Source organism: Prunus persica, chromosome G1 (genome assembly GCF_000346465.2).
Source record: "Prunus persica cultivar Lovell chromosome G1, Prunus_persica_NCBIv2, whole genome shotgun sequence".
NCBI classification, from domain to species: domain Eukaryota; kingdom Viridiplantae; phylum Streptophyta; class Magnoliopsida; order Rosales; family Rosaceae; genus Prunus; species Prunus persica.
Window position 1 is genome coordinate 43,070,411 of NC_034009.1, and position 21,935 is coordinate 43,092,345.

The 21,935-nt window shown below is 37.6% G+C and overlaps 5 protein-coding genes across 8 annotated transcripts; 3 read left to right on the forward strand and 2 right to left on the reverse strand.

Moving 5' to 3' along the window:
* Positions 1,047–3,461, forward strand: LOC18792941 (purine permease 3). Its single transcript, XM_007227553.2, has 2 exons — positions 1,047–2,057; positions 2,859–3,461. Exons 1-2 carry the CDS (start codon positions 1,332–1,334, stop codon positions 3,243–3,245), a joined length of 1,113 nt encoding a protein of 370 aa, XP_007227615.2. The 5' UTR covers positions 1,047–1,331; the 3' UTR covers positions 3,246–3,461.
* On the forward strand, positions 4,071–6,273 carry LOC18790350 (pentatricopeptide repeat-containing protein At5g27460). Of its 2 annotated transcripts, none has more exons than XM_007226532.2 (2): positions 4,071–4,401; positions 4,608–6,273. In XM_007226532.2, exons 1-2 carry the CDS (start codon positions 4,111–4,113, stop codon positions 5,841–5,843), a joined length of 1,527 nt encoding a protein of 508 aa, XP_007226594.2. In that variant the 5' UTR covers positions 4,071–4,110; the 3' UTR covers positions 5,844–6,273. The 2 variants fall into 2 exon arrangements, with proteins under 2 accessions (XP_007226594.2, XP_020416740.1); XM_020561151.1 differs by having other exon boundaries at positions 4,087–4,329.
* On the reverse strand, positions 6,310–7,430 carry LOC18792586 (glutathione transferase GST 23). The gene is made up of 2 exons (XM_007223879.2): positions 7,073–7,430; positions 6,310–6,825 (listed from the first exon to the last, which is right to left on the reverse strand). Exons 1-2 carry the CDS (start codon positions 7,385–7,387, stop codon positions 6,469–6,471), a joined length of 672 nt encoding a protein of 223 aa, XP_007223941.1. The 5' UTR covers positions 7,388–7,430; the 3' UTR covers positions 6,310–6,468.
* LOC18789294 (phosphoribosylaminoimidazole-succinocarboxamide synthase, chloroplastic) lies at positions 8,714–13,453 on the reverse strand. Its single transcript, XM_007226176.2, has 12 exons — positions 12,835–13,453; positions 12,561–12,662; positions 12,243–12,372; positions 11,470–11,562; positions 11,307–11,395; positions 10,940–11,020; positions 10,294–10,383; positions 10,092–10,181; positions 9,930–9,980; positions 9,798–9,844; positions 9,059–9,116; positions 8,714–8,975 (listed from the first exon to the last, which is right to left on the reverse strand). Exons 1-12 carry the CDS (start codon positions 13,150–13,152, stop codon positions 8,916–8,918), a joined length of 1,209 nt encoding a protein of 402 aa, XP_007226238.2. The 5' UTR covers positions 13,153–13,453; the 3' UTR covers positions 8,714–8,915.
* LOC18792549 (serine/threonine-protein kinase PEPKR2) lies at positions 15,485–19,855 on the forward strand. Of its 3 annotated transcripts, none has more exons than XM_007222757.2 (4): positions 15,485–15,714; positions 16,087–16,946; positions 18,170–18,466; positions 19,035–19,855. In XM_007222757.2, exons 2-4 carry the CDS (start codon positions 16,172–16,174, stop codon positions 19,397–19,399), a joined length of 1,437 nt encoding a protein of 478 aa, XP_007222819.1. In that variant the 5' UTR covers positions 15,485–15,714; positions 16,087–16,171; the 3' UTR covers positions 19,400–19,855. The 3 variants fall into 3 exon arrangements, with proteins under 3 accessions (XP_007222819.1, XP_007222818.1, XP_020409773.1); XM_007222756.2 differs by having other exon boundaries at positions 16,153–16,946; positions 19,035–19,600; XM_020554184.1 differs by having other exon boundaries at positions 16,156–16,946; positions 19,035–19,600.

The following is a 21,935-nucleotide window of genomic DNA, read 5'->3' on the forward strand; positions in this document are numbered from 1 at the left end:
CATATGTATAAATACCAAATTACAACGGTTGAGAAAATAGCATAATTTTTCTCGAATTTTATTATGATTAGTAGTGTTTTGCACGTGAAGGCATGACTAGTTAATTGCTAACCAATATACATAGCACATCTATAATTAAGGTTAGTAATTAGTCATGCACCCACATACTTGCACATGTTAGTTCGGAGCTTAGAGCCCGACATAGCATAGTTGGCCATAGCCATTGCAACCGTTTTGATAAGCACTTCCTTGCCACCAAGAGAGAGAGAATGTTCTGGGCATCCATTAATTCTCGATAATACATTTTCCTCCGTACTTCTTTAAAGTTTAAACACCTGCTTCTTAGATGCACCAAAATCAGTATTTATGCTAAGATATTTTTCAAAAGCTTCTCTCTCCCGAATATGCAAAAGTCATTTCTATTCAGTTGTTTAGAATTGCTTCTGCTCATAAGTGCTTTTAACAAAAACACTGTTATTATAAAATTGTTGCAAATAAATCATTGAGTGGCCTTTATTGGAAATGAGATTCATCTGAATATTTATGTACATGCATCCATCGATCTATTAGGGTTGTATTATATGTACATTGCTAATGAATACTATATATCATTTGAATTCATAGTCTTTGCATTTCATTCTATTTCCTTTGATAAAAATAAATTACTTCAAATTTGAATAGAATTATTTTTAGGGAGATTCACTATTATACCCAATATGGGAGCCCAAATTATAAAAATACCCTACATAAAATGAACTTTAGAAACACACCCAAAGCCCATTTACAACATAACAAAAAAGCTTTTAACTTCTTATAAATTACAAAACTGCCATCAATTTCTTAAAACAAGCTCAACCCCAAAATCTCATAAAAATACCCAAAGCACTCAATAGGGCATCAAAGTAATTTAATAATCAATATTAAATTCAATAAGGCCAGCTATCATTTTTTGGGTTTTTTTTGGGTTTGTTTATAGGAATTCAATTGTGTAGGGTTTATTTATAATATTAGTGCTAGAAATGGGTATATCACTAAATATCTCTTATTTTTATCATCAATGACGAATAAAATACAGAATCCCTCTAACTTGGATCACTCTCATTTTCAATACGGCAAAGCTGTACACATTGACTATTCAATAATCTCACCCGGCACATTTGACTCCTATACTTTTGATAAGCATAGTTTGTCTTTTCCAATTTTGTCACTCCTGTCACTATCAACAGCTCCATTATTTCATTCCCACAAAGCCAGACCACTTCTTGCTCTCCCCTACCTCCAACACTCCATTTCTGAAACACACCAAACCCATCAATTCTTGCTAAATTACCATGCACATGGAAGCCAATCATGAGGAAAAACGCAACGCTGCCTTGAAGAGAGCCCTTCTCATACTAAGCTGCGTATTCTTATCAATAGGCGCATGCGGAGGCCCTTTGATAATGCGCCTCTACTTCATCCATGGAGGTAAACGTGTCTGGCTTTCCAGCTGGCTCGAAACCGGCGGCTGGCCAATCATCTTCATCCCCATAGCCCTAGCTTATTACCATCGCCGCACCACTGAAGGCCCTTCAACAAAACTCTTCTTCATGAAGCTCCCGCTCTTCATAGCCTCCGCCGTCATCGGCCTCCTCACCGGCCTCGACGACTACCTCTACGCCTACGGCGTGGCCCGCCTTCCTGTCTCCACGGCAGCCCTAATCACCGCTGCCCATCTGGTTTTCACTGCCCTTTTTGCATTTCTTCTCGTGAAGCAGAAGTTCACTTCTTACTCTATAAACTGCGTCTTCTTATTGACTATTGGAGCGGCTGTTTTGGGGCTGAACACTAGCGCTGATCGGCCAAAGGGTGAGTCGGATAAGCAGTATATTGCCGGGTTTATGATGACGTTGTCGTCAGCGGCTTTGTACGGGTTTGTGTTGCCGTTGGTGGAGTTGACATACAAGAAGGCCAAGCAGACCATTACTTATGCTTTGGTTCTTGAGATTCAATTGGTTATGTGTTTGTTTGCTACCATTTTCTGCACCGTGGGGATGCTTATCAACAATGACTTCAAGGTTAGTGGTAATCCTAACCTCTCCTTCATCATCATCCAATCATTCATAGTTGTTGGAGATTATACTTCAATCTTAATCATAATCATAATAATTTCCTTAATTATATTCATCGTTTCTGAACCGCACATTCTAACTCTACTTGATTAATAATAATATAGATTCTCAATTTCACAAGACAAGGTTTCTCATACTTCAATATTGTTGTAATAATGTGAAATTTTATTAATTTTTTATTACTGTAAAGAGCCTATAGCCATAAAAAGATAATATTACTACATATATATATATATATACACACTTAATTTAGGGTGGAACTAGTAGGTAGAAAGTTATAAAGTGACTTTTAGAACTGCGAGGATAAGCTTTGGCTAGCTAGCTTGCAAGTTGCAAGTTTAAGTGAACAAAAACCCACAAGTTATCCTTTTTGTATTTTCCTCTGAAGAGATAGTGTGATTTCCCAGTCGCCTAAGGCAATTCCTCATGTTGTAATGGATGATGATGATGATTTAGAGGAATAATTGCTTCAGAATTAAATAAATCTAAAATATTATAAGTACCAACTGATGAATGTGGGCATTATTAACAAATTGTCATGTCATATGTCCCATTATGATTGAGAAATTTTTACAAATGATCCACTAGTGTAGTGGTTTAGAGAGTAATTGCTCTCTAGAAAAGGTCCTGAATTAGATTCCCAGCATCCGTGTAATTGGGAAATTTCTCTGATGCCTAGGATATTACTAATATGAGTTATAATATTCTCTAATGAATGGTCTTATACATTGATTTAAACCTTTTTAGGTTATTCCAAGAGAAGCAAGAAACTTCGAGCTTGGGGAAAGAAGATACTATGTGGTGCTTGTATTTAGTGCAATAGTTTGGCAGGGTTTCTTTCTGGGAGCCATAGGAATTATCTTCTGTGCCTCATCCTTGCTCTCTGGTATTGTAATTGCTGTTCTGCTCCCAGTTACAGAGATCCTAGCTGTTATTTTTTACCACGAGAAGTTTCAAGCAGAAAAGGGGGTTGCTCTTGCACTCTCTCTGTGGGGTTTTGTCTCATATTTCTATGGGGAGAGAAAATACAGCAAGCAAAAAGAAAGTGAAATGAAAAATGAAAGAGAAAAAGAAGTAGAAATAGGAAAGAAAGATACCCCAGAAACAGCAGAAGTTTCTCAACTCGATCCCTAGGCCATGAAAGCGCAAGCTGTTGTTTCATGTCTTCTTCTCTGTTGGAGTTTCCGATCCGAAGGAGGGAAAGGCTGCATCTTCTGTCATTTGTCATATATTCTTAACATTTCGGATGTTAGAACTTACTTTTCCTCTCAAATATTATTAGTATGATTAAGGTCAAATAGTAAACCAAAATTGACAAACTGATCTATTTTAATTGGCAGTTTATGTGAATTTGTACGTGAATGAAAAGGTTCAATTGAGAATACACATTGTCATATATGCTACTGGTGCACCTAATCACACCAAATTGTTTGAAAGGCATTCACATGAACAAAAATTCTGAATTCTCTTGACCACAAAGCAATCAGGCATGAGAAGTAAAACGAGGAGCCGAGGAGCTCACCATGTGTTCGATACAGTGCCTCGCTCAGCGAGGAAAGCCTACGAGGCCAATCAACTTGATCAACGGTCCAACGACGACCAAACGCCTCCGAAGCTGCATTTCAGTAGATATAAATTCCAAGCGTAAAGCGAAATTGATGAAGAAAACAGAATGAGTCGTTGAGCTTCGTCTTCCTCACCGGACCAAGTAAGCACAATTTTCGCATTTTAGAGGTGTTTGGCTACTGTGAAGGATGAAGCTCCTCAAATTGTTGTTGTGATTGGAAGCTCTGGAAATTCGAGAGAAGAAGAATCGAGAAACGAATAATCGACGCGACTACAACACGTTGCGTGGTGGGGTTAAGTAGATGAAAACGGTGTCGTTCGGCAACATATTTACTTACTGACTTTCAGATATTCTGGTCCCGACACGTACGGACGCCCCTGATCTTTCTTCAACCAACGAAGAGGATCGGTGAGCTCTGCAGTTTGGACTTCCATGGCGACTAGCTGTGGGCTCTTCACCGGTCTGAGACGGTGCTCCCCACACTTCGCGAACTCAGTCGGGTGGAGGAGGCAGCTGTCGTCGCTCTGCTCTTCGTCTTCCCCAGTTGAAAGGCGCAAGGACGACGAGCTCAAGAGCAAGATTTTTGGGCTAAAAAATCCGGGTCGGAGCGCAACCACTGTGATTCAGAAATGGGTCGACCGCGGCAACAAGGTCTCTGTTCTGGAACTCCGTCGCATTTCCATTCAACTCTTGAAATCTAAGCGCTTCGACCATGCCCTCCAGGTTTCAATTCTTCGTTTGTTTGCACAAAATATGCTTAAAGCTTGAAGATTAGGATATTTTGTAGAGTTTTTCAATCGAAATTTCTTCCTTTTCAAGATGAAAATTTGGAAAAATTGTCACTTTAGAAAAAGTAAGAATAAAATTTTCACAATGGTTGAATGGTGTTTGTTTTTTGAACTTTTAGATTGTTTTTCTGTGGATATCAGATACTAGCATGGATGGAGGCTCAAAGCGATTTTCGACTGTCGCCGGGTGATCATGCCATGAGGTTGGAATCAATCATAAAAGTGAAGGGTATGTTGAAAGCTGAAGAGTATTTTGAGAATTTAGCTGCCACTGCTTCAAAAAAAGCTGCTTGTCTTCCTCTTCTTCATGGCTATGTTGTGGAAAAGGACACAGAGAAAGCAGAGGCTCTGATGCTGAAGCTTGGTGGGTTGGGGCTGATTGTGAGCCCTCATCCCTATAATGAGATGATGAAGTTGTATATGGGCACATGTCAATTTAGGAAAGTGCCCCTTGTTGTAGTTCAAATGAAGAAAAACAAGATACCATTAACTGTTTTGTCCTACAACCTCTGGATGAATGCATGTGCCAAGCTATCCGGGGTTGCTTCAGTAGAGATGGTTTACAAAGAAATGGTGAATGATGAGAATGTTCAGGTTGGATGGAGCACTTTGTCTACTTTAGCCAATGTCTATATGAAAGCAGGCCTTGTTGACAAAGCCAGTTTGGCCCTAAGAAGGGCTGAAGAGAAGCTGTCTGACTATAACCGCCTTGGTTATTTTTTTCTCATTACGCAATATACTTCTTTAAAGATGAAAGAGGACGTCCTGCGTTTATGGGAAGCTAGTAAGGCGGTACCTGGGAGAATTCCATGTACTAATTACATGCATATACTGTTGTGTTTGGTGAAGCTAGGTGATATTGTGGAAGCAGAGAGGATTTTTATGGAGTGGGAGTCCACCTGCTTTAGGTACGATGTTCGAATCTCCAATGTCCTTCTAGGTGCATACATGCGGAATGGAATGGTAGAGAAAGCTGAGTCGTTGCATCTGCACTCATTGCAGAGAGGCGGTTACCCGAATTATAAGACATGGGAGATCCTTATGGAAGGATGGCTGAAAAGCCAATACATTGATAAAGCCATTGAAGCGATGCAAAGAGGGTTCAGTATGTTGCAAGATTGTCATTGGAGGCCATCGCATGATACTATAATGGCCTTTTCTGGTTATTTCGAAAGGCATGGGAATATTGAGGACGCAAATTGGTATGTCAGAGTTATCCATGATTTGGGTTGTGCAAGTTTGCCATTATACAAATCAGTGCTTAGACTGCACCTTTCTGCTCAGAGATCAGCCTCTGACATCCTTAAGATGATGGAGAAGGACATGATTGAGATGGATGATGAGACTTCTGCCCTTGTTCAAGCCTTCGAGGTGTGACTTTATAATCTGTGCTGTACAGTAAGTTCTAGTCGCTTCCTGTGAAGGCTCATGGGGAACAATTTATGCTTCTCTGACTGTTTGTTCGTGAATCAAAGACAATGGTGAAATGGTTCATAAAAATATAGAGAGTATAACATTTGAACATCGAAAGCATAATAGCTCAAGTGCCACATATAGAGGTCCCTTGATTCAGGGAAGTTGCTTCTTTGTTAGTTAAGGTGGAGAAAAAGATAGATCAGATGGTCTCTCTGGTTTCCTTATTTGAACAGAAACAAAGAGATGGAGCCCTTGTTGTAGATTGTTAGGGAAGATGGCTTCTTGGATCCTTTTCCTTCAGTCAAACAATTAAAATATTTGGTCATGATTCTTAAGGTATTAATGTTCTCGGCAATTATCTCATTTATAAAAAAAGAATTGTTCTCGGCAATTATTTCATTTAAATGCTTATGAAAATGCAAAAATGTTTTCACATGTGTTTTACCAAGTTTTTTATATATGATATCATGAATTGAGCTGAAGCCCATTTTATTCCTCGTACATAAATGGTTCGTATATTAACCATTTTTGTGAATGAAAGGATGATAAAATATGCAGGAACCAGTCAGAGATGGTGGCAAAGACTTCAACTCGATGCTGCAGTCAAAATCTTGTGAAAGCCTCGGCTGTGCTCCAGCAATATATCTTGAGGTGGCAGGCATTCTTTAAGAATGGGAAACTCAAGAACTCTTCCAAACCAAGCGTTGAGCAGTGGCATGGTCTCGGTATCAATCAGGTTTACCTCTGCAATCTCCTCGACTATTCTAGCCCACAATCCAATCCACCCAGCAGCTATGTCCACAAAGCCTATGCTTTCACCTCCGAAAAACTGCTTTCCCCCAAGTCCACTTTCCAGGATCTTAAGATTCTCTCTTGCTTCTTTTGCACCCTTCTCTTTCTCCTCCCCTTTCTTGGTGAATGCACTCATAATTGATGGCCCACACTGAAATGAAGAACAATAAATGGGATATAGTTTCTAAATTGGTTATCCAAATTTTGTATATATATTGTAAAAATTGCTCAATAGTTCACTCCGTCTATCGACCAGAAATTTTTGCAGTATTTGCTGTTATGTGAGAAATGTACTGGTAATGCATGAATAGAACATAGTTACTTCTTGTTGATCCCAGTTCGTTCATGGAAACTAAAGTCAAGTGGTAATAGTATTACAGTATAGCTTGTTCTATTACCTTTTCTTCAACAAATTTTGCCCAGAAGCGTGCCTGAGCTCGTTCGTAGGGATCTTCTGGCAGGATTGGATTTTGCATCCATGTTTCTTCAATGTATTCGAGTATAATCAGCGACTCCGCCACCGGCTTACCATCATGCACAAGAACTGGTATTTTTTTGTGCACAGGGTTGTAGTGCAAGAGCAGGGGACTTTTGTTTTGGAGGTCTTCTTCAACATACTGGTACTCAATTTCTTTCAGTTTTAGAGTCCACTTGACTCTGAGAGCAGCAGGACTTGCCCAACACCCAAGCAGCTTCACAGAGTCTGCAGACATGGTTAGATTTTTATGGGACCATATACCCAACTCAACATGGCAATTTATAGGCTCAAATCTTCGCTTGGCTTAGCTCGGTAACCAAGCCAATAACGTCATTGCTGATGTCAAAACCAAAGACTATAGAGCTTTTTATTTTATTTTATCAAGAAGACTAAAGAGCTTGGGGTGGAAGCAGTATGAAGACTTATAGAAGGGTCCGATATGGAGACATCATGACGTGTATGCAACCAGTCATATAACCAAAATGTTTCGAGTCTTTTCCCTTTTTTTTTGACCTGCAATGTTTTAATTGGGCCAGACGAATTCTCACACACGCTTTTGACTTTAGTCATCCTTTAGTTAAAGTTTAAAAAATAATAATTTAAAACTCAAATAGATACTCAATTAGAAATTGAATAATATGTCATTACTAAATTATTCTTAATTCCAATTATCAAAATTGTTTGAAGATAATAAAAGGATATTTAACATCAGTTCCGATCTCTTGGATTACAGGGGTCCAAAAGATTTGTAGTCACTCACCGTTGGATGTAAATTCAACGGTTCACTCACTCTTACATTCCTTTTAATAAACTTTTTTGAACCGTTGGATGACCACAGTCTCTTGGACCCCTGTGATCCAAGAGATCAAGGCTGTATTTAACATTTCCCATAGTGAGATATATAAAAACACAAATTTTTTTTTTTTGGCTCTCAGAAAAAAGTTATTAAGTGTTATAAATCAGTTGGATTATTATGGATGCCCACCATACATCTTTTGCCCACAATTCCTACCACTATATTTGTGCCTACTATGATGTAATTGTAATCTACCTTATGGTCAGCAATTACAAACTATGAGAGCAATGATCCACTTAGAGCATTTTCACCCAACGGCCTAAACTAGGCAAAACGCCCCCTATGCCTCAAAAACCATTTGCAACGCAGCAATCCAGCCTTGGCAGATGGTGCGCACCACCAAGCCTAGGCAGACCCGAAAGCAAGAACAGCCCGAGCTGTTCCCTAAGGGTGATGACATCATCAACGTAAAAATATTTTAACAAATATTTCCAAAAAAATTCAGAAATATTTTCTTTAATACATACCTAGCAAATTTTTTGTACATATAAATAAAATTAATCCTATATGAATAGTAATTGCCCTTAGGTTGCCATGGGAACGGGTGGAAAAGTAAAATAAAAAAGGGTATGACAATCACTATTCACATGAATACTGTCTACCCTTACTTGCCCTTGCTCTTTGTCATGGCACCATGGGTGGAAGTGCTCTTAAAAGGAAGCTTACTCCTTTTCTTTTTCTTTTTAAAGTAGAAGAGCCAACAAATAATAAGCATAAAACATTTTTGCTTAATTATTATACCCAATTATCCATCTCATTATTTGATACAAGCCACGTTAACCCCCATACCAGAGACATTTTCTTGAAACAAGACAACAAAGTTCATCCTAAGATTAACTATCCATCATTTCTGATAATTTTTGGGTAAAGTCAATTCCAATACAAAATTGTGCTTCATAGTATGAAGTTACGTAAGAGATGATAACGCCCGTGCAACATTTCGAGATATCCGATCATGTATTGGCTCCTGAACGAAAAGCCAAAATTATGTCACAATAATATATACATAATAATAATATATCAATTATAACAAGTTCTTTTTTTTATTACCTCTGTTGAGGGCAGCTTGAATTCTGATTTTGTTATTGTCTCATACAAGAAAATATATCTGTCATCGTAGAGTAATGTCAGTTCTGCTAGTGGTAGATGCAAAAACTTGAAACTTACACACTTCAGTATGGAGTTGATCAAACAATAACACAAAGCAGAGTGATTCTATTCAGACACAAGGGGCCAGTGGAGAGAGGGGAGAAGGAGGAAGGCGGGGCGGGAAGCAAGGGAAAAGAAAGAGACTGCCCAAGCAATCTTCTAGGTTTAAATAGAATCATCCTAAAAGACAACACAAGCAGAAACATGTGATCACAAAGAACTTGACTAGCAATTTGTACTTATACATAGAATCATTAGCTAGCTTTCTGCTGATCACCTTATGTGTAAAAATCAACGAAGCAATTGCAAAGAAACTGAGGGAAAAGTGAGAGAAAAGCAAGGGAAAAGAAAGAGACTGCCCGAGCAATCTTCTAGGTTTAAATAGAATCATCCTAAAAGACAACACAAGCAGAAACATGATGATCACAAAGAACTTGACTAGCAATTTGTAGTTTAACACTTATGCATAGAATCATTAGCTATGCTTTCTGCTGACCACTTTATGTGTAAAAATCAACAAAGCAATTGCAAACACAGCCATAATCACAATAACAGTTTGGATCTTAGCATCCAAGAAGCATGTAGAAGACATTATTATATAATATAAATTACGATAAAGCACAATAAAGAAGTGGCATACCGCCAAGATAGCTCACGAACGAGTTCCTCAGGAGCATCAGGGAGGACCTAAGTTTTTGTACTATCAGAGTGAGATTTGATGTTTCACATTCTCAAACCCAAAAAGGAAATATAATTGGGGTTATGTGACTACCTCATCTTCATAAGGATTGCAATGATCTTTGAACCACAACCTCAAGAACTCCTTAGAATCAAAAGATTTAAACGTCAGCAACTTGCTGATAAAATGTAATTCGTCTAAGATCAAAAGAACAAAAAAGCAAAAGGAACATGAAGTATAAAATACATCGCATACTTTATCAACATTTTCAGGTTCAAGGCCATTCTTAAACCGCTCCTCATAAGTATGTGCAATCCAATATCTGCTTGAATCAGGTGTATGCACCTAGAATGGCAAGTGGAGGAAAAAATAAAATTTAACTCTCGTTACATTATCTGAATATGTGTATTGTGATTGAGAAAGAACTACTAGAACTTTAAACAAGACAATGTTAAACCTCATCAATCAAAAGAATGGAACCATCTTTGCCCTTTCCAAATTCATATTTTGTGTCTACCAATATCAAGCCATGTTCCAGAGCCACGCGCTGCAACATGAAAGAAATGGTAAAACTGGTTAGTGTGGCTGACATCTATTATTTAGATAACAAATTGATTCGGTCAGTATCTAAAGTCAATTATGATCATTCCCACAAGCATACACCGTTGAGTACCTTGGCCAATATACTTATTTGGATTGATCAGTAGTATAATGCTCAATAAACTTAAACACAAGCATGCGCGCACACAAAATTCTTGCTATTGTCCAGGCATAAGGACACCGAATACAACGTTCTTCAAGTCAGAGATCAAAGCTTATGACACAAACTTCTGAGCCCACATGTTTAATATGGAACCAGTAAAAATTGAAACAAAAGGAAGAACAAAAAATCAAAGACAGTAGAAACTCATCAAAAGAATTTGTTCACGCTTGCTCTTCCAACTTTTCCTCATTGTAGCCTTTCTTCTATTCTACTTTTTGTGTGAAAATAGAAAGTCCATAATACAATCTCATTCAGAAAACCTATAATCCCATTATGTTTTCAGATCGTTAAATTTTAAAAGGTTCATAACAGTAAGATGATAACAAGAAAGGCAAGTTACCTGTCCATACTCGAACAAGCTTAATGTTTTCCTACTTACTTCATCATACTCGGCTTGAGTCATTAGTCCACATTCAACAATCTGCAAGAAAATTGCATCAAGTTAACTGAACTGAAGTGTATAGAGGAGAACAAATGAAGACCCACATGTAACACATTATATATAGGCACATGTATGTTATATTAATACATTCCATTCCAAAAGAAAATCCAGCAGAACATCCCATAATGACTTGGTTTCATCTCCAACACAAATCGACTTATCAGTTATTAGGTTTACAGCTTAATATCCCTAATCTACCCAGATTTCTTCTCCTTCCCTCCTTTTTCCCTTTTAGGTAACAAATGATTTCAAATAGAGACCAAACCTCATCTGGGGTAACAGGAACGTCATGATCTGCCGCCTTAGTTGTTGGTGTGAGTATATTTGCAGGAAGCTTTTGGCTTTTTGCCAAGCCTATAATATCAATAAACCATCAGACTTAAAATTTTGGTTTGAAAATAAAGCAATGCATTGATTAGAAAGCGCACCATCTGGGAGTGCATTGCCACAGTAATTCCGAACACCATTATTGTAGACTGTCCATAGTGACGTATCAGTACTTCCCGTCACAAAACCTCTGACTACAAAATTAGAAGCAAAAGTAGTGTAAAGATAGCTTAATTTATGTATGTATGGTGCAAGTACTCGTATTCAAATCAAGCCAAGTTGTTTGGGGATTATATACTTTTCCTTCATGATTATGAGAAGAAAAAATATCTAAAACCTCTATATAGTTGTTTCCTCTCAAAACTTCCATGTGTATGTTTATATTGTTTTGTTATCCTCTCAAAACACTACGTATATGCATAAATAGCTAATTTTATACAAATGGAGCAAATAGTGCAGGTAACAGCAAAAGAGCTGCCAAAACAGAAATTCTAAAGGTAAAATGGAGGCTTCCAGCACCAAAGTTCAAAAATAAGACACATATGGATGAATATTTTTTTTAAAAGAAATTTGAATCCATAATCCTATTCCTCAAATACAAGTTTGCTGGGACATTAAGCAATCTAGGATACTAACCACTTAAAAAGAATTTATATTGATACAGAATGAGTATATCGGAAAGTCCATTTTCCTCCAGTTCTTCTTTTTTTCAACCAATGCCTTGAATATGTAACATCTTTAACACAAAATTTTACTTTTACTAAAACTTGCATTTTCCCTCACTCAGAATAGAAAGAAACTTCAAGCACAAAAACAATGAAGTAGCTCACTAGGCAATTAAAAAGTGCTAAACACTATGATTATAACATCTTACCCACAAATTCAACAGGAAAAACAGAACATTTCTTTGCAATTGTTACATTTTCATCTGGAGCCAAAACAACTGCGTTTGAAGTTATGTGTTGAGTTTTGTCAAACCACCACAAACTTGTCTCATTGAGAACCTGAAATCACAGAACCAAAGAAATTCAGATACTGCTACTAATTATCCATAAACCATGTAGTGAGTATTTTAATTAGCATGCTTTCTGACTGTTCTTTTTTCTCTTTCCATAAAAAATTCAACTAAATTTAATACAGAAAATTCACATATAAGAAATTCATTTCTTCGGGGTCACAACTAAGAACAGACCTGGCCTTTGAAAGGAATGGAAGCAAGAATTCTGTCAAATGCACTTTGCCTATCCGTGGTGACCATAACTAGATAATCCCCACTGTCATAAACATCTCTAACCTGGAAAACAGAGAATTAGTCTCTTTTTCCATCAAGTCAAAAGCCCAAAAGCTAGTTGCTTGAAAAGCAAAAGCCTAAGTTGTTTATTCAGCGCAATTCACTAGAGGCATTGAAATAAACAAAATAAAGCAAAAAGAAGAAAAGATTTGTTATTTTCCTTTGGGTTTTATACCTTGCCTCTAGTTTTGGATTTGAGGCCGGGAACTGTGAGATGCAGGTTGGTTTCGGAGAGGCAGTGAGACGACGAATTCTTGATAGCACCAATTACCTCTTCCTTGCGAGCACTGTTGATCAGAACGTCTAAGGACGGTGGTTTCTGGTGCTGCTGTTGATTTTGGCCCGCCGTCACTGACATGGAGATTGTTGAGAAGTTTTTGGATTTGGGTTTTGGGGTTCTGAAGGTTGAGATGGAAGAGAAAGAAGGGTTGGGGTTTGGGAGCTTGGGGATGAGGGTCTTGGGAGGGTTTAAGGTTGGAGCATACTGAGCCATTTTCACAGTTGAAGTTTTGGAGTCTCGCGGTGGCTGATTGTGCCGTTGGCGCCTCTTATATACTGTGGTTTTGTTAAAGGCCGCGCTTCCAACTTTTTGATTGCGTGAAACATCTCTGCAACTAAGCCCAATAGAAAAAATTAAAAAAATAGGCCAGCAAAAATGAATAAAACAGAACGGATTAATCCGAGGCTAGTGTGTCCAATATTTGTGACATAAAAGAAAAAAAAAATGTTATTCTTAAGTTCAACATCTTCTTTCCCAACCAAAAAAAAAAAAAAAGGTTCAACATAGTCGACTAGGAGTTTCATTAAACAAAAACAAAAGTTGATTTATATTTCTTCTTATAATTAGATATTAAGATATTTTTTTTACTTTAAATGTCAACTTTTTTTTTTTTACAAACTTCTGTATAATAGAGGAAAATCCATGCCAAATGTCATGCCTAGTTAAGAATTTATGTAATTAAGAGATCCAGCTTTTATGATGGGTTTTGTGTTCCCTCATTTTGTTCCTATCTAGTTCTTTTGGACTGGCTTTTCTAAATCCTTTATATTGTAGAGGTAGAGTTGCTAGATCTAAATGGATATTTCATTATTGGGTGATGTGAGATTATGTGGGATGCTGAAGGTGTTGACTGGGTGAGTGTTGAGCAATAAGGTCTTTTCACTTTTGGTGCTTATGGTTTCATGTTCAACTAGAATATGTTGTTCTCATGATCTCTCTTATGCACTAGTGCTGCAAGGACTCTTCTTGATCATCTATCTATTAACTCTCAGTGAGTTGGGCTTCATCTGTAATGTTTGTCCCTCACAGTCATGTTGGATTTATTTTTCCAGATTTGTTGTAAACAAGAACCTCTATTTTGGGGTGTGTTCTTCTTTTACATCCCTTATTTTTGCCCCTATATTAATGAAATTATACTTGTTCTAAAAATAAAATAAAAAATATGTCATATCTAGTTCGAGTCTATTTCGTACTCATGTCATGTCATACCTATTGAGCTAAAAACTTCGACCCAACCTAATCCATGGACTTTGCCATGGCACAATACGTTCAACACCTCTATTAGACAAGTAGAGGCCGTTGCAAAACAAGTAGAATTTAAAAACTGATTAATTTTACTTTATCATTGTGTATATTAGAATTTAGCTGTCATTTTTAGACCTACCAATATTATACACAACTCATTAAAAGCATGGGTTTTTTTTTTAATTTTTAATTGTTTGTGATTATGGTCATGGGTGGTACTTCAAACTTGTTCTTTTTCTCATTAACTTTTTATATATCTCAAGTCTCATATATTGTGTGTAAATATTTAAGACATTTTATCAACAATTTTACCTTTTGTTTGGAACTTTGACAAATGTTTATTATTGATCTTTTTCCGGGTATGTATGGCTAAAAGATGTTTTATAGTGATTTCAACTTTATTTTTATTATTGTCTAATACGACGTGTTTTCATTTAACAATATATTAAGAAATATACTTTATTTTCTAAATGAGTCATGTAGGTTAAAATGGGTGAAATATGTCATGTAGGTTAAAATGAACAATTATTCTTCTTATTTTTAAGACAATCAGTAGACTAAATTACAAAGGATATGAGAAATTTTTTCACCCACTATTCTTAATGGGTGAAATAAGTCATATCATATCATTCGCTATTTTAATTATTTGTATTCATGTCAACCCATTTAAAAAACGGTCATGAATAAAAAAAACTTGACTTATTAAGTTAATGCTGGAAAGTTTTGTCAACTATTATTGAACTTTCGTTGTAAATCTCTTTTTGATGTAAGTAGGGGAATATATAATTATTTGCTTAAGTACATATTAACTGAAAGTAGATTGGTTTAGTCCAAGTATACTACAAATTTCAGACATAAACCCAACCAATTCAAACCGTAATATAACGTTGATACATTACAATGTCCAAACCCAACCTAATTAGACAAGATAAGGGTTCGCAATCCGTACCAAATAACATGTCCCCATCGATAAAGCATGAAATAGTATTCTACATTATTCAGGCTCACGGCTCCCACGTGTCGTCTGGCGCCCATGTGAAATGACATATCACATCACATGCGTCAAAAGCTCACTGCCAGTCTTTCCCAGAGTAAAACACGCAGCCGCCCCCAAATCCCCGTGTCGTCAAAGTCGCACCAAATTCCACCGCCCGATTTCATCGCCTCGCACGCAGCCGCACCCTAGTACCGCCCGCACCAGATCACCCCACTCCACACTCCCATCCCAATTAGACTCGGATTCTGAAACCCGTCATATAAAAAGCGGACACGTCGGCACAGGTAAAAAGGCGCAAAAGACTAAAACCCCAAACCTTTGGCGTCAATTCTTATATATTGTTTTCTTTACCGTGATAAAATTCGTCCCTGTTTCCTCATCAAATCTTGTAATCGGAAATTTCTAGGGTTTCTGTTTCGATCAATCTCTCTCTCACAGTCCAGGGTTCGCTGATACTCGTTGACCAACGACGCTGACTGTTTATGGGTTTCGCTCTGATCTCTTTCGTCAGCTCTGAAATGTGAATGTATTGGGTGAGTTCAAAGGTTCTTTCTTTTCCCAATTTTTAAAAGTTTTTCGCTTCTTTTCTCGGTCGTATTCACTGATTCAATCCTAGTGATGGGTTTGGGTTTTGATTTATTTTCCGAGATTTTGAAAGAAAAAGAAAATTGTTTTTCTGCTTTGTTTAATTCAATGTCGTTTCTTTAATTTACTGGGTATAATGTAGTTGTGCAGTTTTCCGAGTCAAATTGTTCGTCTGTTTTCACTCGAAATTCCGTTGTAAAATAAAGGAACTCTTTTGTTCTTGATTTTTTTTTTCTTTTATGGGAAACAAAAAGAAAAGGCGTATTTAGTTGATTACACTGAATTTTGTTTTGAGAAAAAAATAATTTCTTGTTATATAGGAACAACAGAACCCAGAAGTGTGAATTGCAATTTCAATGTACTGATAGTGTGCTTCTGGGTAAAAGTAGTGTTTACTCTGACTTGATGAGGAAGAAGAGGAAAGGTGGCGAGGCTGACCCATGCCTAGATCTACCGGAAGATGTGACATCAAAGGCGTGCAATTCAAGATCATCGATCCTTACATCACATTATTCACTAGAGGATTATTCAAGGTTGAAGAAGCGGTGCAAAGAAGATGATGATGATGATGATGATGGAGGCACTGAACCTGTGGTGTCGCATAAAAATAGGCTTGCAGGCATTGCCACTGCTCCGCCATGTGGGACTTCGTCTTTGGTTGCTCCAGGAAGAGGTATCAAGAGGAAGATAGGGTGTATAGATGTTGCTACCCAGATGGGTAGGAAGAATAAGATTGAGGAAGATTATGTTTCAGGTGAAACGCTTGGCCATGGAAAGTTTGGGTCGGTTTGGTTGTGTCAGTCCCGGATTAGTGGTGCTGAGTATGCATGTAAGACTCTGAAAAAAGGGGAGGAGACGGTTCATAGGGAGGTGGAGATAATGCAGCATTTGTCTGGTCATCCGGGGGTTGTGACATTGCAGGCTGTGTATGAGGAGTCAAATTGTTTTCATCTTGTGATGGAGTTGTGCTCTGGAGGGCGCCTGATTGATCAGATGGTTCAGGAGGTTCAGTATTCAGAGCACCGGGCTGCCAATATATTCAAGGAAGTGATGCTAGTTATCAAGTATTGTCATGATATGGGGGTTGTACACAGAGACATAAAGCCTGAGAACATTCTTCTCACAAAAGCAGGAAAGATAAAGCTTGCAGATTTCGGGCTGGCCATGAGAATATCAAATGGTGAGCACCTTACCTCTTCTTTCAAGGATTTTATCTACATTTTTAGTATATGTTTTTTTCCCGACAGTAGGGGATCTTGAGTTTGAAGAAAGTGTTTTAAAGGCTTTTTCATACCATCAACAACTATCACAAGCACAGATTGTAGGGGTGTGAGGAAAGGTCGCAGTATGATCTCCATGGAAGAGTAAAAATAAATAAATCCAGCATTCTTTGTAAGATAGCTTTTAAGTTGCATTTAGCATAAGGCATAATGACTATATTAAACCATGACATCTATCCTTCCTGAGGATAAACTCAACTACAATCTCCATGTAAGAAGTATATGTTCAGATTTCTCTATGGCTATAGTTGAGCTTCCCATATTAGTCTTGAGCATCTATATGCAAGATCCTAAACTGCTTGGGTCAGCCGTATGGCTGTATCACGGAAGACTAAGAAACTGTGTCAGACTTTTTAAGTTCTGATGCTCTTAAGATGAGTTGGTATCTTCTTCTGAGGTTAGACTGTTTGAGGGATGTTTTGATTATAACCATAGATACTGTCAATTCTTTGCAGGAAATATGTTCTGGCATTATTATTATCCTTTGGCTGGGTGTCTGGGTCCATCATTATGAAATTGATAGTGTTCAGAGCTCTGTTTTAGATTGCATTTCTGAAGTTAGTTTATATTAAACCTTTAAGCTTATGTACCTCGAATGCAACATTGACATCGTAACATGTTCTCAGTGTTTGGTTCTTCCACCCAGGTGAACATTGTATCTATCATCTGTCATCATTTTATTGGGATTCCCTTTCAATTTTTTATTTATAAATTTATTAACGAGATGTGCTGATATATATGATTTTACGATTCCTGGCTTCATTCCATGATTTCTGTTGATACCGCATTCTGTGCTGTCGAGAACGTTTAGTATATTCTGTCTCTTTTTTCTTTAAATTTGAGGTACTTAAAATTATTAAACCTAACTGCATTGCGCTTGTAACTTCTGTTTTTTTTTTTTCCGTCAAATTTCTGTGTGATATGATACGGAGTTTGATAGTGATAAGTGGGGAGAACATGTCTCTATTGTCAAACATTTTAATGAACATATGTGTATTTAGTTGTAGACAAGATTGTAATTTTTGTAAGCTGTTGGTATATTTCTGGAAGTGTTAATCATACTTTTTATTCCTCTCTTTTATATGGATTAGTTAAGTGAAAGGTTTTCTCATGCTTACTGCAGGGCAAAATCTGACTGGTTTGGCTGGAAGTCCGGCTTATGTTGCACCAGATGTTTTGTTAGGAAAGTATTCTGAGAAGGTGGATATCTGGAGTGCTGGTGTCCTCCTACACGCGCTCTTGGTTGGTGTCCTTCCATTTCAAGGAGACTCCTTAGAAGCAGTTTTTGAAGCAATCAAGACTGTGAAGCTTGATTTCCATACGGGGATATGGGAATCAATTTCGAAGCCTGCGCGTGATCTTATTGGGAGAATGCTGACAAGGGATGTTTCAGTACGGATCACAGCAGATGAAGTACTGAGTAAGTTTCTGGTTCTGTCAAATATGGGAATTTTTAAGCATATACACACCCCCTTTTATTAGGTATATGCAATCCATTCTCTTTTTTGGAAAACTTACATTTTCTTTCTCTGGGATTAGGCTTATTTGAGAGGTCTTTTGTGTCAAGGGAAAAGTACGACTAAAGGTTTACTCCAATAACTTGTCATACATTTTCTCCAATTAAGATGCTTTTGCTTATATACGTGTCAGCTAATATGTTTTTAAAATGTCTAAAGATGCCTTTCTTTCCACCCCTATTTTGTCACAGCCACACAAATTGTTGGTTGATCAACTACCGTTGGACTTTTGAAATTTTGAGGGAATGACTACCTAGCCCAAACTGTTAATTAACCCTTGATTACTGAACGTTCTTTGCTTTGCTGCCCTTGTTTCCTTGTATTTATTGACATTGTCACAAAGTGTGTGCATGCTCCTTCCAACCAATTTCTGCATTTTAGTATTGGTTTTTCTGATGATCATCGAACTAAGGATTTCTTTTGCAAGTTTTATAGCTCCAAGCAACTGACATTTATTTGGCGTTTTAACAGGGCATCCATGGATATTGTTTTATACTGAGCGAACACTAAAGGCACTTCCCATTAAATCAAGATTGAAGAACCAAGCAGGAGCGCCTTGCCCCCAACTTGCCATTCCACCCAGACTAAAAGCATGTCTAAACAAGTCGGTAGATAGCTCTCTCAGTGAAACTTCAGGTCCTCTTTCGTCATCTGATAGTTGCAAGTCAGAAGAAGACCAGGATGATTGTGGTTTAGTGGATGCACTTGCCACTGCAGTTTCGCACGTGAGAATTTCCGAGCCAAAAAGGAGCCGACTATGTGGTCCCAAAGGTCGTCCAATTGAGCAGCAGTGTTCATCTAACATGAAAGCTAACAACCTCTGTAAAGCATTTTGATCCTGCTGACAAACTGACACCATCGATATCTCCATTATCTCACTCCTCTTTTAAGCTGGGGAATTGAAAATAACCTGCCCTGGTGATTTTCAGTGAGCAAAAGATAACAAGTTGACATATACCGGACCAAGACGGTAATTTGGGCGTGTCATTTTAGCATTGTCTGTGAAATCATCCCTCTTCAACTCATTCTTTCTCTCTCCTTTATATTTCCTTACTTTAATCTAATAATGATTGTAAACTGATGAACTGAGAGAATCCATTGTACAGAATGTGTAAATAGAATGCTGCACTGTATTATGATATGTTTTCTGTGTCACTTGTATCATAGATAAATATAGCGTTGGTATAATTTTCTGAAGCAGGTTGGTATAATTTTCTGAAGCAGGATTGGTTATATTGTTATTAGGCCTTTCCATTCCCTTTCCATCTTGCAATTCAAGAGTCTTTTGGCCTTTCGGTTGCTGGATGTTTGACTGATAGAGTTTGGAGGAAATCAACTCTAATTCTTTGTAATAGTGATGCCATATGTAACAATGAGGGAACCGAAATATATAAATTTCGTTCCCATTCTTTAATTTAAGCACATGATGTATGCTTCTCTGCCGTTGACCTAAACAGTAAAATCTTTGTTCAACATTGGCTTGAAAAAAATTATTTGGAAGTGAGCATGTTTTCAAAATGCTGACTTCCAATTTATTTTTTCAACTTTGATAACATGGTTGGTTTTCATTTAGACTCTAAACTTTAGGTTTTTCGTCCTAGACTAGTTAATCTGGACTTTAGGTTTAATATTTAAAATTGCACTTAATTCATTTTTAGGTTTAATACTTAAAATTGCACTTAATTCAATTTTGGTTGCGGCAGGTTTGATTGGATTGTTTTTAGGCCTCTCCAAGCCCTTTTCCTCTTGCAACTCAACTGTGTTCTGTTGTTACTGTAATGGCCCTTCGGTTGCTGGATGTTTGACCGATGAAAGCTAGAAAAATTCTAGTCTAACATGTTTTTGTAAAAGTGATGCGATAGATAAACAACAATGGGAAAACCATAATACATATATTTCGTTCCCATCCATTAATATAAAGCACATTATGCTGCTCTGCCGTTGACCTAAACAGCATAATGACAATAATTTGTTGGTTTCCTTAATATTCGAGGTCAAAGGTGAAATCTCTATACAAAGCTTTCGAGGTCTGGCAATGCCTGCCACAACCTGAAATTCTGGTACAGCTGCTGCTGTTGGTTTCCATAATAATTTGTTGCTAATTAACGCTGCTGGTCTGCCTTGACATTGTTTGCTCAACGAGAACTTCAAAATCTTCCTCGTATACTAAATGGAACCCACACTCGATCACTTCCATCGTTGAGCCAATGAATCCAAATGAAGCTTCAATATTAGAGTAAATATCCTCACACCAAAAATAGAAATAGCATTCATGAGGTGGGAGATAGCATAACCAAAGATGGTTCGACATAGCAGGAAGAAGGGATTCCAATGCATAATTCACTGACGGAGTCCCGACTTCTCCATTGATGCTCAGTTTGCACAAAAAATTATCAAGATCTTCTTCTGAGCCATACAGCTGGTGTTCAGGGACAGCGAAAACAACACACAGCGCAAATCCGATCCACTAGCTTATGATCAGTAAGCCAACCCGGATCCAGCTCGCACTGACTGATGGAGACCCCACACTTCTATGATTCACCCACTCTGGAATTTCATTCCCAGGAACAACAAATTCACACCTTGACCTAGGTGGGAATAAAATCCACATTCATGCAGCCTTGTTTCTCCACATGTTGGAAAAGGATATGTTTAGTCATGTCTAAAGGAGATGTTTCCAGTGAACTACAATTATAAGCGTAAAAATAGCGGAAGCCCTTGCAATGTTTGAAGCCTGTTGCAATCATGCACGTCAAGAGATACAAGCCCAGAAAGTTGACGGATGCTCCAGGGGAGGTTAACAAGGGGATTTCTACTTAAATCTAAATGTATTAATGAGGAAAGGAAGCCGACGCCATGGGGAATTGCTTCGTCCAATATTATCAAGATCTTCTTCTGAGCTGGTGTTCAGGGACAGCAAAAACTAAAGGATAATTCACTGTCCACGTTATCAAACATTCCATAGTGGTGTAGGTATTAGGGCCCGAGTTTATTATGATGGTGTCAGTATAGTGGTGTTTTAGATAACATTAGTTTATTGTAGTGTTATCATAGTGTCGGTCTTGTACAACTCAAAAGCTCTCTTGATGTACAAGTTACAACTCAAAAGCTCTCTTGATATAGGATTTAATATTCTGATCCTTCTATATAAAAACTATCTCGTTGTAACCATTTGAAATCATTGAATTGAATAAGAAGGCATTTTCGAGAAATTCTTCATGGTATCAAGAGCTTAAGACTTACTGTCTCTTCTTCATTATTATTATTATTTTTTCTCTCTGCTTCCTATCATGGCTTCTTCGACTTATACTACAGCTGCTCCTCTCTCTGATTCTTCTTTGTTTCCAATTTCATTTCTGTGAAGCATGACCG

Coding starts and splice junctions, on each gene's coding strand:
- LOC18792941 (XM_007227553.2), top strand. CDS start 1,332: ATGCACATGGAAGCCAATCATGAGGAAAAACGCAACGCTGCCTTGAAG. Junction 2,058..2,858: donor TTATCAACAATGACTTCAAG/GTTAGTGGTAAT, acceptor AAACCTTTTTAG/GTTATTCCAAGAGAAGCAAG.
- LOC18790350 (XM_007226532.2), top strand. CDS start 4,111: ATGGCGACTAGCTGTGGGCTCTTCACCGGTCTGAGACGGTGCTCCCCA. Junction 4,402..4,607: donor GCTTCGACCATGCCCTCCAG/GTTTCAATTCTT, acceptor TGTGGATATCAG/ATACTAGCATGGATGGAGGC.
- LOC18792586 (XM_007223879.2), bottom strand. CDS start 7,387: ATGTCTGCAGACTCTGTGAAGCTGCTTGGGTGTTGGGCAAGTCCTGCT. Junction 6,826..7,072: donor CAAAATTTGTTGAAGAAAAG/GTAATAGAACAA, acceptor TCTTCATTTCAG/TGTGGGCCATCAATTATGAG.
- LOC18789294 (XM_007226176.2), bottom strand. CDS start 13,152: ATGGCTCAGTATGCTCCAACCTTAAACCCTCCCAAGACCCTCATCCCC. Junction 10,182..10,293: donor CCATTCTTTTGATTGATGAG/GTTTAACATTGT, acceptor TTGCCATTCTAG/GTGCATACACCTGATTCAAG. Junction 9,981..10,091: donor AACCTGAAAATGTTGATAAA/GTATGCGATGTA, acceptor TTTGATTCTAAG/GAGTTCTTGAGGTTGTGGTT.
- LOC18792549 (XM_007222757.2), top strand. CDS start 16,172: ATGAGGAAGAAGAGGAAAGGTGGCGAGGCTGACCCATGCCTAGATCTA. Junction 16,947..18,169: donor GGCCATGAGAATATCAAATG/GTGAGCACCTTA, acceptor TGCTTACTGCAG/GGCAAAATCTGACTGGTTTG. Junction 18,467..19,034: donor CACAGCAGATGAAGTACTGA/GTAAGTTTCTGG, acceptor GCGTTTTAACAG/GGCATCCATGGATATTGTTT.